This window comes from Penicillium antarcticum, assembly GCF_028974205.1.
Source record: "Penicillium antarcticum strain IBT 31339 chromosome Unknown utg000005l_segment0_segment0, whole genome shotgun sequence".
NCBI lineage: Eukaryota > Fungi > Ascomycota > Eurotiomycetes > Eurotiales > Aspergillaceae > Penicillium > Penicillium antarcticum.
Window position 1 is genome coordinate 890,151 of NW_026695303.1, and position 11,969 is coordinate 902,119.

General features: G+C 47.6%; 6 protein-coding genes across 6 annotated transcripts; 5 read left to right on the top strand and 1 right to left on the bottom strand.

The window, feature by feature from the left end:
- Positions 1-790: 790 nt before the first annotated feature.
- On the top strand, positions 791-2,700 carry N7508_004994 (uncharacterized protein; the record flags this gene model as incomplete). Its single annotated transcript, XM_058463060.1, has 6 exons — positions 791-1,059; positions 1,177-1,367; positions 1,424-1,508; positions 1,556-2,066; positions 2,125-2,527; positions 2,579-2,700. The coding sequence occupies 6 exons, from the start codon at positions 791-793 to the stop codon at positions 2,698-2,700; spliced, it is 1,581 nt and encodes a 526-aa protein (XP_058319538.1).
- Positions 2,701-3,124: 424 nt separating this feature from the next.
- Positions 3,125-5,239, top strand: N7508_004995 (CeGAL family transcription factor; the record flags this gene model as incomplete). Its single annotated transcript, XM_058463061.1, has 1 exon — positions 3,125-5,239. The coding sequence occupies one exon, from the start codon at positions 3,125-3,127 to the stop codon at positions 5,237-5,239; it is 2,115 nt and encodes a 704-aa protein (XP_058319539.1).
- A 630-nt stretch (positions 5,240-5,869) lies between these two features.
- N7508_004996 (uncharacterized protein) lies at positions 5,870-6,202 on the bottom strand (the record flags this gene model as incomplete). Its single annotated transcript, XM_058463062.1, has 1 exon — positions 5,870-6,202. The coding sequence occupies one exon, from the start codon at positions 6,200-6,202 to the stop codon at positions 5,870-5,872; it is 333 nt and encodes a 110-aa protein (XP_058319540.1).
- Positions 6,203-6,647: 445 nt separating this feature from the next.
- N7508_004997 (putative tartrate dehydrogenase) lies at positions 6,648-7,853 on the top strand (the record flags this gene model as incomplete). The annotated part of the gene is made up of 3 exons (XM_058463063.1): positions 6,648-6,906; positions 6,957-7,447; positions 7,503-7,853. 3 exons carry the CDS (start codon positions 6,648-6,650, stop codon positions 7,851-7,853), a joined length of 1,101 nt encoding a protein of 366 aa, XP_058319541.1.
- A 921-nt stretch (positions 7,854-8,774) lies between these two features.
- On the top strand, positions 8,775-9,107 carry N7508_004998 (hexose carrier protein; the record flags this gene model as incomplete). The annotated part of the gene is made up of 1 exon (XM_058463064.1): positions 8,775-9,107. The coding sequence occupies one exon, from the start codon at positions 8,775-8,777 to the stop codon at positions 9,105-9,107; it is 333 nt and encodes a 110-aa protein (XP_058319542.1).
- A 1,089-nt stretch (positions 9,108-10,196) lies between these two features.
- On the top strand, positions 10,197-11,504 carry N7508_004999 (type I glyceraldehyde-3-phosphate dehydrogenase; the record flags this gene model as incomplete). Its single annotated transcript, XM_058463065.1, has 5 exons — positions 10,197-10,284; positions 10,345-10,914; positions 10,972-11,086; positions 11,147-11,354; positions 11,409-11,504. 5 exons carry the CDS (start codon positions 10,197-10,199, stop codon positions 11,502-11,504), a joined length of 1,077 nt encoding a protein of 358 aa, XP_058319543.1.
- Between the last annotated feature and the right edge of the window lie 465 nt (positions 11,505-11,969).

Genomic DNA, 11,969 nt, shown 5'->3' on the forward strand with positions numbered 1-11,969 from the left:
ACGTGATATAGATGGTCAATCCAAGGCCCTCAAAAATGAACAAAAGAGAAATGAAAAATGAGAGTTCAAGTCATGGCATAAACAAATGGTACACTAGCTTCAAGATATTCGTATGAAGACCGCCTGATACTTTATGGTACCGTGAATGGATTTATGACCCCTGTTGTATGTACATGCTTGTGCAGTATAGGTTGCAATGCTTTTGACGCAAGCACGACAAGAGACTCATTATCAAACTTATGACAGGACAGGTCACGCACATAACTTCTAATATGACTCTAGTCTCCATATAGCAATACAGTTATATTGGACCAGGACTGCAGCTGAGAAACCGGCGTTGCCGGGTTAGGTCAGGGATGTATAAATCCATGTGGGCCAGGATCCATGCCTCTCAGGGAATATAACAAGTTATAATGCTCAACACTTGAACTAGATATGCACCTGAACTCTTGGCATAATGAATCTAATGCAACGTGAATATCCTAATTAGCGCATCATATATAATGTAGTAGCTGTGGAAGATCCACAGTTAATGTTCCTCATTGGTCGTGGTTCCTCTACAGTATGTTTTCGCCCTTGGCCCCCAACCTCACTTTATGAACGAATGCCGGTGATTTCCCCGTTTATCCCCCTCAACCTGCGATCGGTACCTTTGCCGCGGATTTAAGCGACCGTGGAACGTTGATGTCTCAGTCGACTGATTTCTCAACGACTCGTGCAGCTCTTATATATACCGGGCGTTCCGTAGCCTTATCTATCCTCCTCCTCTTACCGGAATTAAACTTCAGTAATGACTGGGTTTTGGAAGGTAACTGGGTCTGCTATCTTGTTCGCAGCTTGTCTCCCCGTAGCTTACGCCCAAAAATGTTCATCCCATCCAAAAGAGCACGTTGGTGCTTCGGTGCGAACTAGTAGTGGGTTGATCAAGGGTCATCCTGCACCTTACAGACCTGAAGTATCAGAGTACTTGGGCATCCCATATGCCTCTCCACCAACTGGCGACCTCCGATTCGCACCTCCTGTCGCCTTTGCCTCTGAGGATACCATTGAGGCATCTTCGTATGTATGTATTCCCCCTTGCTTTCTGGACACCATGGCCAATAATGCTATTTACAGAGTCCGTACGTATATAAAGTCTTGAATATGACCTTTGAAATACATCTGATCAAGAATTAGTGACTGCCCTGCAAACACTGGCTCAACTCCAACAGATTACCCTGGGTACACTCCGCAGGCTATCAAGATATTGAAATCATTCAGACAAGAATTAGGGACTTTTCAAAGCGAAGACTGTCTTTATTTGAACGTGTGGACACGAACCACTGTTTCTGAGTCCAAACCAGTCCTTCTCTGGATCCACGGTGGACGTAAGTCCTTAGTGTCAGAATTCACTATACTATCGATGACTGACATTGGTACCAAGGTTTTACCAACGGTGGCGCCAATAACCCGTACTATGATGGACAATCTTTGGCAGATGAGCACGATGTGATAGTGGTTACCATTAAGTATGTGTGCTCACTCTCGCGTTTACGCTATTTCTAATTGGTGGCAGCTATCGATTAAACATTTTTGGGTTCTCGGGTGCACCGAATCTACCTCAGAATGTCGCCTTGCTCGATCAACGTATGGCAGTAGAATGGGTTCAACGCAATATCGCTGTGTTTGGTGGCGATCCAGAACGCATCTCCATCTTTGGCCAATCTGCCGGTGGATCTTCCGTTGACTATTACGCACATGCTTGGGCTGAAAATCCCATTGTTGCCGGACTTATCTCACACTCTGGAACGTCACTTAGCTTCGTGCCCAATACCGCTGAAGAATCCGCCAGTTATTTTTACACTGTCTCGAAAGCTCTGGGCTGCGGCGATGCCGACAGTGACGCTGATGAGGTTGTCAAGTGTGTTCGCCAGAAGCCATTTACTGATGTGGTCAAGGCTGCTGGTAAGGTCTCAGCAGCATCATCTCCGGCACTTCCACAGCCTGTTTTTCATCCCACTGAGGATGGAGTGACAGTGTTTGATAACTATGCTCAGAGAACGTCTGCTGGCAAATATGCTCATCTGGTAAGTATCAGCTTGGTCATATTAATACAAAAGTTATATAAAGCCTGACGCATTGCAGCCATACCTCATCAACAGCAACAATTACGAAGCAGGATACTACCGCATCAGCGCATATGGAGGAAACGTCTCGCTCACGGATGACCAATGGGACAAGTACAACCTAGCAGCATTCACTTGTCCAAGTGGAACATCGGCAAGAGGCCGTGCCACGAATGGAGTTCCAATCTGGCAGTCCCACTACTTCGGTGACTGGGACAACCTACATCTTTACCCTGGCAGTGGTACCTACCACGGCGTTGATCTCCTCATGCTGTTTGGGACCGCGGAGCATGTCAGTGGAATCAGGAATTCTGACAAAGAAGACGAATTTGCCCACTACATGGCTTCTGCCTGGGTGGCTTTTGCTAGTGATCCCCGGGAGGGACTGACCAAATTTGGATGGCCCCAGTACAATGCTGATGGTAAGCTAACGGTTAGTGTTTCGTATGTTCATGCTTCTAACATCTTCACAGAGAGTACACTTGTCGGACTGGCCTACAATGGGAAGAATGCTGAATTTCTCAGGCCTTCAGATGTTGAACAGGGCTGTGCTGCTTTGAAGGGGAACAACACATACGGAAAGGGGGCGTTTTAATCAGTGATATGCCCATAAAAGCTATTAAAAGGGGTCAAAGAGCTTGGGTATGATTATTATAAAGATGATTAGACATAACGAAATGATCATTACCCGAGGTTTTTCTATAATGTCATAGGGTGGTTTTCATACTAAAGGTACCGTTTTATATAGTTCTGCGCCCTGCTTTCTAACCTCTCTTTTTTGGCCTCTTGTCTGCCCATCTTTGAATGCACCAGACTGACCATCTAGATCTCAAAAATATACAGGATATGAAAAGACTTATGGCCTCTGTGTGTTTGTTGAAGCGCGGCAACATCCATTATAGATCCCTTTTTGGAAGCTGACGTAATATCCGACTAAATCCCTCGGCCATCCTAAGGACAAACGACCATGGAAACTTGACATGTTCAATACCTCAATTTCAGATAACGTGATAGAAAATATGGCTTCCCCTTCATCTAAAAGCACTCGACTCGAAGAAAATGAAAGAGAATGGCCATACCCGTCTCGTGCAGCCAAGAGACGCAAGCGCACTTCCGCTGCGGGTACTTCAGGCCCATCGCCTCGTGAAATCGGATTCATGAGAGAGTCCCATGATGATGGGTCTGCTACATTTCTTGGAAGCTCAAGTGGAATTCACTTCATTCGACACGTTTACAATGCTTTCGCGCGCCGTTCAGCAGACCTGGGCCAGACACGAGCCCGTGACCGAACCTCGGTCCCAGGCGAAGACGACCGTCTACGGCGAAACGCAGGAAATGTTCACAGCCCCGATGACTTGTGGACTCGAAATGAGCTAAACTTCGCGCCCAATGCTTCATTCGAGTTCAATGACATTGTCAAGTGGACGCGTAGCTATTTTGAGAATTGGCATCCAATTTTCCCCTGTCTCCACGCCCCGACTGTCTTGAATCTGATGGAGACAGTGAGCCAAAAAGGAGTGGAATCAGCCAGTCGACTTGATATGTTGGTCCTTCGATCTATCGTTTCCATCTCCCTTGGCGATAACCGGCAAACGACAGCATCAGAATCTAAGCTGGGCCCAATTCCTTCAGTCTTGGTCTTTCGAAATATTCTTCATGTGATGCATGAAGTACAAAGTCTTCTTGAAGAGCCCACCGCACTTCCTCTACTGCAAGCTGCATTCACCGCACAGCTTGCCCTTACTTCGCTTCTCCGCCTAAACGCCGCTTCGCGTGTCGGGGGAGTCATCACTCGAACTGCCTTTCATCTGGGGTTGCATCGTTGTCCAGGGCGATTCTCATGCTTCAGCAATGAGGAGTTAGGTATCAGATGTCGGCTATTCTGGTCGATCTACTCCCTTGAGAGATATCTTTCCCAAGCTCTTGGAATTCCCCTCAGCATTCGAGACGATGATATCGATGTCTGCTACCCGGGAACTGAGCGGCACTCTTCTATCGTTCCGAAAAATCTCGAGAGTCCACGACTAAGACTACTATGCCATCTTGCAAAATTTGCACGGGTACGTGGTTTGATTGTGGAACTTCGCAACAAGTCTATTCTGCACAGTCATGCCAGTCAGGTTGAGGCAACCTACGTTTCTGGAGAACTCTCTAAATGGTGGAATGAAGTTTATGATGACGCAAACCCCATCGAGGATTCTACAGGTATTGAGCAGGAGATACTCTTACAGCCGTATCACCGATTGCTTCTGATGATTCTACGACACGAGGCTATCATCTCCCTAAATCGGCCTCTTTTAGCTGCCGAAAAACCCAGCGCTGATTATCAAAACGCGTTGCAGACCTGCATCGGTTCATCGCGATCTATACTTGTAGCTTTGAAAAAACATATATCCTCTCCGACCGAATCTCCGCTGTCCTGGCCATGCTTTACGTGGTCAACTTGGATGGCATGTCTGATTCTGATGTATGCAGCATCGGAAGAAGAATTTGCCGCACCCACCGCCATCAAATATGCTAAAATGGGGATCAGTATTTTGGAAAACCTGTCATTACGCGGTAGCAGCTGGCCTGAAACCTGTATCGAGGCAATCAAGAGCATGGAGTCTGCCTTGACACAGACACCGAATGCTGCTCAATTCAAGATCCCTCCCACATCGAATGGACCGGAAAGGTCCGCTCCGCCTGCAAATCCCGTCGACAGAAGAATGTCCCAAATATCGCCAGGTCAGTATAGAACCCACGAGATTGGAGATGCAAGTCTCACATCAGCCCGTCCTCCAGACCAACGGATAGATGCATACCAAGAGCGTCCGGCTTCTGTGGGAATTCAACCTTTCGACTCTTCTACCCGCTTGACCGCGGGTCTTGCCCCAGCAGAAAATTACCATTTGGCTATATTTTCACCCTCAGACAACACCTCCAACTTTGCTGAGGCACTGGACTCCATTGGAAGCAACTTCAATGGACAATCGTCTGCTGGCCTGATATTTGGCAACACAGCCGATAACAATGGTGTCTTCAACCCGAGTTTTGCAGGCCAAGATTCCTTGCCATTGACATCATCTACGTTCATGAACGACTTGTGGAGTGTTGCCGATGGCCCATGGATAATCCATAACAATTTTCTTTGATTTTTGATACTTGGTCCTTTGACGAGAAAACCGTGTAAATTTGTTAACGGATCCTGTAAGATCCCTTTGATTTCCTTCAATTTACGAACTATACTCTAGAAAACCTTCGATCTCTCTGTCCTGATTTAAAAGAACTTGCACTTGGCCCTTGCTCTTGTTAACGAAGAATCCTTGTCGCAATTGATCCCGCATCTAATCCAGTTACAGATCGTACGCCGAAATATACCCTTTCAAAAAAAGAACGACCCTTTCGTCTGTTATACCCTCACCCGCTCGCAGACGAAGAGCATGATCCTGCCGGATCCTCCATTTATACACATTGACCAAACTTGAAGTATCCAAATGGAAGAAGAGGTCCAAGTGTTGTCGCCCCATAAAGTGATTACAGTATTGACGCAGTCAGTTTCTCATTCGCTCCCAGCAAGTGCTCATCCTATTTCTGTCATATGGCAGGCAGCCTCGTCCAGTGGCTTGAATCCGACGCACCACCCTTCAAAATAACAATATCGACTTTTGTCCCCGCTGGAATGCGTTGCCATGTTTCTTTTGATGCCCCTCCGCCCTCTCCATTGAACTTGCTTTTGTCAAATGAGGGAATGAAACTTCAGAGCGATTGTTTAAATTCTGGAACTAAGAGCGCGCAAGCTCCATATCGTGCGTTCCGGGCTGGCCGCGGAATTGGGCAAGTCTGTTGTCTGGGTTGGCAAGGCGGAGCTTGACAAGATCATCGTAGTCAAGGTACAGATCGTCGAGTGAGATATTTATGGTGTTGGATTTGTGTTTGTCATTCAACCCTTTCACAGTTGCATTGGTACATGTTGATTTGCTCCTTCCCTGAAGGCCTGTCAGGCCAAAGATGAATGGTCTTTTGGTTGGAGTGGTAGACTGGCCTTTAAAATGGCGATCAATGTACCCAGCAAGGCTGTTCACAATGTATTCGATTTTCTCTTGGGAGACAGGCATTGTGAAGAGATGTTGCTACTCGAATCTCACTTGGATTCTGACTGAACTGAGTGTTGGAGCGGAGTGAAGTCATCCAGTCATGCAGTGGTTGTCTTTCACTAAGCATCACTAACTCTGGTTCAATGTATGGACCCTCTTTCTTTGATGCCATTCGCATGACGCATACTATAGTTGTTGCATAGTTGGGGTTCGCCGGACATGTTTTTGTCCGAGGAATCCACCAGAGAGTGGATACCCGACACACCACAACCGGACAAGTCAATCTCCGCACCCCGCGATCAACTTGGATGAGCTCTGAGGGGTCATGCGATAGGTTGTGAATAAATTTGATGCGAAGAAGCAACTCTTTAGGCTAAGAACCAAAATCCCTTAAGATCCGTTGAACTCGATGACTTCATCTATTCCTATCAACACTCAAACCTGTACAAGAACATCACAAGTCACAATGTCTGCCTCAGTCACCGGACAAAAGACCTACAGCATCGCATCCATTCCTGCCGACGGAATTGGACCGGAGGTCATTGATGCTGGTATCACCGCTCTCAATGCCTTGACTGATACTCTCAAGACTTTCAAGTTGGACTTCGAGAACTACGACTGGAGCTCTGAGACTTACAAAAAGACCGGCAAATACATCCCCGACGGCGGACTTGAAGAGCTTAAGAAGCACGACGCCATTTTCTTCGGCGCGGTCGGCGCTCCGGGTAAATATATATCACAATCGCATTGAAATATAGTTCTAACATACCCAAAGACGTCCCGGACCACATTTCTCTTTGGGGTCTCCGTCTGGCCATCTGCCAGACTTTCCAGCAGTATGCCAACGTGCGCCCAACCCGCGTATTTCGCGGCACTGAATCTCCTTTGCGCAAGTGTGGTCCCAACGACCTTGATTGGGTGATCATTCGCGAGAACAGCGAGGGAGAGTACGCCGGTCAGGGGGGTCGCTCTCACGCTGGCAAGCCATGGGAGGTTGCGACTGAGGTTTCAATCTTTTCTCGCCATGGTGTGGAGAGAATCATGCGCTTTGCCTTTGAGACTGCTCAGAAGCGTCCTCGCAAGCTTCTGACTGTTGTCACTAAGAGCAATGCTCAGCGCAATGGAATGGTTCTTTGGGACGAGGTCGCCAAGGCTGTTGCTGTTGAGTTCCCTGATGTTACTGTTGACAAGATGCTTGTTGATGCCATGACTACTCGCATGGTTCTGAAGCCCGAGAGTCTGGACACCATTGTGGCTACCAACCTGGTAAGTGGTGAACGAGAATGACAGTCAAATCTGGGCTCGACTAATAATCATTTAGCACGCTGATATCCTGTCCGATCTTGCTGCCTCTCTGGCTGGTTCTATTGGTATTGCTCCTACTTCCAACCTTGACCCTACTCGGGAATACCCCAGTATGTTCGAGCCTATTCACGGTTCTGCCTTTGATATCACTGGCATGGGTATCTCCAACCCTGTCGCTACCTTCTGGACTGCTGCTGAGATGCTTGCCTGGCTCGGCGAGGAGGACGCTTCCAAAAAGCTCTTGGATTGCGTTGAGAATGTTTGCGAGCAGGGTGTCCTCACTCGCGACTTGGGTGGTAACGCTACTACCAAGCAGGTCACTGATGCTGTGGTTACTGAGATCCAGAAGCTTGCAGCCAGCATGTAAACAAATGATCGATGGAACGTGAAATGAATTTGTACAAATTATACTAGAATGAATCGAACTCATATGAGACCAAAAGGTATTCTGAGCAACAAACTATCACAAATTAGAGAATTGATCACCCTTAGAGTACTGCCACATATATCGGCCACTCAACCATAATTTTTAGCCTCATCAGTAGAATGAAATCCTCCAGCCCCATACGTCATGGTTGCGCAACGGTCAAAACAACACATCTTTATAGATTATGTGTCGCCTCTGTATAAATCCCGCATTTTGCGGGGGGTGTACAAGTCCGCTTCCCAATTTTACGGGGACCCCAGGCCAAGCATTAATGCAAACGTGAGAAATGAGCTTGTCCTCCAGGAATGGTATGATTTGTGAAAAAAATGCTATATAGTTCTGTGAGCTCAGGCTCCCAATGTTGCCCAGACTCAAAGTGCCTTTCTTTTGAATTGCACACCAGTCAACCTCCGTCATGTCTTCATCACCAATTGTGGGCCTAACCAGCCGCGGCATTTTGTCTCGCCTAGATCATGCTCATCATGGCACCGGCATGTCTTCTGTTTGGTTGTATCCAGACTGGTACTGGGCCTCTTGCAACCATCCCTAGTTGGGTCATGACATTCCCTCAGATAGACACAATTCATACAATTTTTCCAGAAAGTCCAAAACTAGGTTCCGGTCTCTCAAAGATTCTGGCTGCCTGCGCCTTGACATGAAACCGTCTCGGTCGGCTAGCGAAATTCATGGTTAGTGAAGCTAGCATGGCTGTGACAACGAGCTTTGGCTCCGGCAGTAAGCACGCATCTATCGCATCAGCCTTTTTTTTATCTTCCTCTTCAATCTCTTTATCGCACCGGCTTCCTCGGTGGTAACTTCCTGTACTGCACCGAAGTCGTCCCAGTACGCCTGTGACTTAGGATGGCAGCAATCTCTACAGCAAACCACTGGCTGTCGAACTTCGTCGTGGTTATGGTGACCCCTGTGGCACTAGACACGATCGGATACCAGTACTATATCATATATGCAGTTCTATCAGCATGTATTCCTGTACTCGTGTACTTCTTCCACCCGGAAACCATGAACCGGATCTTGAAGATGCTAGATCATGTTTTCCGAGATGCGTCGTCGCCGTGGCAGATTGTTTCTATGGCGCGTCATTTGCCCCAGGGTGAGATTAGCCCAGCAGAGTTGATTGTCCGAAACAAGGAAAAAGAAGACTCGTGCTTGGTCGAGATGAAAGAGAATATTTGAGGGTATCACCGCAGTATTGGGGTATTTCATATTAGCGTCTGAGTTTGGAATCTATGCCTGAGGGTGTATGTTTGCTATAGTTGAATACTATGTAAGAAGATTATAGCCATAGAGGCCTTTATCATTTCGCTCATGCCTTCAAGGACTCAGTTCCTATTTACCAAAATTTCTCTCCAAGTCTGTCCCGAAGCGATGTTTATATACCTCGGGAAGAGCCAAGATGGTATGAAACAACTACCGATGCAACGACCGGATCACGTCCCTAGGACGATTGTCCCGCTTTCTCGGCTGAGACTGATGAATCCGCGAGAAATCGGAAAACTCGCTGCTATAAACCAATACAAAAAATCGGTTGGTCATAGTTCGGCGCAATCGGAAGCGTGTCTCCAACGCCCATCGGAATGCCGATACGAAAAACGAAAATGCCGGCTTCACCCGCAAATCAGAAAGCAGCAATTGCCCGGCATGAATCTCCACAATTTCGGCGTTGCAATGATAGCTTGGAAAAAAGTAGAACAGACAGCCATGATTGGCTCAATCCATTTTCGTGCAAATATAGTCAACCCCGACCGCGAATAGCAATTAAACGCCATTCCTCCGTCTATCGGTACTTTACCCCGGAGTCGAAGCCCCAACAAAACCACGGCAAACCCGTTCTTGGGCCCTTGCGTCACGAACTTGCCCACCTCCGCTACCATCGGATCGTGGACGCGGGATTTTCGGCGGAAAGCTTCATTTTCATTGGTTGTCTCCTGGCTCTAGGGCTCCGGTATCCGATGACGGCAGAGTGGCCCGGAGACGTCGGTTCGTTCTAGATAGCTGAGTGTCAAGGAAATGAAACAAATACCTCGTTATCAAGTAGGCGGACATGTTGGAAGCCGATTCATTATCCGTATGACGGGTGGCTCCGGGTTGACACAGTGGGGGGGATTCATGGAGTCGGTTGAGGTTGAAACTATACTTATAGATATTGGTCCTCGATTGAAGACTTGCTTTGAATGAAATAGGTTAAGCATTATCAAACAGAACAAAGCATCCACCTATTTTTGGTTCTTTTTATTCCACTTTATACTGCCATCAGCTTTCCATATGGCTCCTTCCATCGATGACGCTTCCCATAGCCAGGTGCAGGCTTCTCCTGCCTGCAAGGTTGGGATCAATGGCTTCGGTCGTATCGGTGGGTGAAACATGAACTACGTCAAAGCTCAAAGTAACTCCGTACTAATCATGTATACAGGTCGCAATGTCCTCCGCGCAGCCCTAGTCCGCTCCGACATCCAAGTCGTCGCAATCAACCACACATGTGTCACCGTCGAAGACCTGATCTACCTAGTCCGCTACGACTCTTCGATGGGTGACCTAGACGAGAAGACCCCCATCCACGCCCTCTCCGACAACCTCATCTCCATCAACGGCAAGCACATCGCACTCACATCCGAACGTGACCTGAAGAAGCTCAACTGGGCCGCTCTCGGAGTCGACTATGTCCTTGAATGCACAGGCAAATTCACCAAGCGCGATCTCGCCCTCGACCATATCACCCACGGCCAGGCCAAGCGTGTTCTCATCTCCGCCCCTAGCTCCGACTCGCCTACTTTTGTCTACGGTGTCAACGAAGAATCGTATACTCCTAATGAGGACTGCCGTGTTGTTTCGAATGCTAGCTGCACTACCAACTGTGTTACTCCTGTTCTGAAAGTACTTGATGGATCTTTCGGCATTATACAGGGTTTCTTGACTACTATCCATGCCGCTACGAGATCGCAGCAGGTTTTGGATGGCTACAGCAAGAAGAATAAGCGCCTGGGTAAGTTAAATTGGTAATGCCTTGACTTGGACGTATTAAGCTAATATCACATACCAGGTCGCGGTGTCTTCAACAATATCATCCCCACAACCACCGGTGCAGCCAAGGCCGTCGCCGCTGTTCTCCCCGGGCTGAAGGGCAAGGTGACCGGTGTCTCTATCCGTGTTCCGACGTGAGCTTACTTCCACATGAATCTAATAAAAAGAATCGTATCTAATGGAACATACTACAGCCCCAACGTCTCAATGATCGACCTGACAATTAGTACCGAGAAGCCAACCTCGCTGGCCGAGGTTATCTCCGCCTTCCGACGAGCTTCTAAGATGGAAATGGCCGGTGTTCTCAAGGTTGCAGATGACGAGCTTGTCAGTAGTGACTACAATGGTAGTCCCTACAGTGCTATTATTGATGCCCCTTCGTGCATGGAGTTGAACCCTCAGGTAAGCCTTGGCTAATTCGTGTTTGATATGTGTTTTTTACTAATTCTGCTGCAGTTCTTCAAGATCATGGCTTGGTATGATAACGAATGGGGATACTCTAACCGACTCTTGGATTTGACCACTCATGTGCACGCCCAGGAGGCTGTTTGAGTCTCTTTGTAGCATGGGTATGGCGTTTTTGGAATTGGCCTGGACATGGAAATTGTGTTCACTTAGAATAGTAATGATGAACTGAAGCAAATACACACGTTTCAAAGCAAACGTTCTTTTCTCTTCTTTATGGTCACGCTTTGGCTTTGTTCAAACTGACTTCGATCTCAGTCACCCCTTCCATCACCATGCAGCCTTCTTGCAGCTGTCATGCCGCTGGTTACGACAGAGTCTCCTGTCCTCAATACGTATGTAGTCAAAGACTGCAGCTTTCTGTTCTCACCGACGCCGAAATCCATATCAAAGAGGTCACGGAACACTTTGATCTGGTCATTGTAAACACGGGACTCAAATGCGACTTTAAAGGGAATTATGCTCTAGGGGACTGTCTGTAAGTTTAAGCAACAATTGGTATGACCAACGGAACAGAGCCTTCGAACCTTAGCACCAACAATAAGAAGGGCC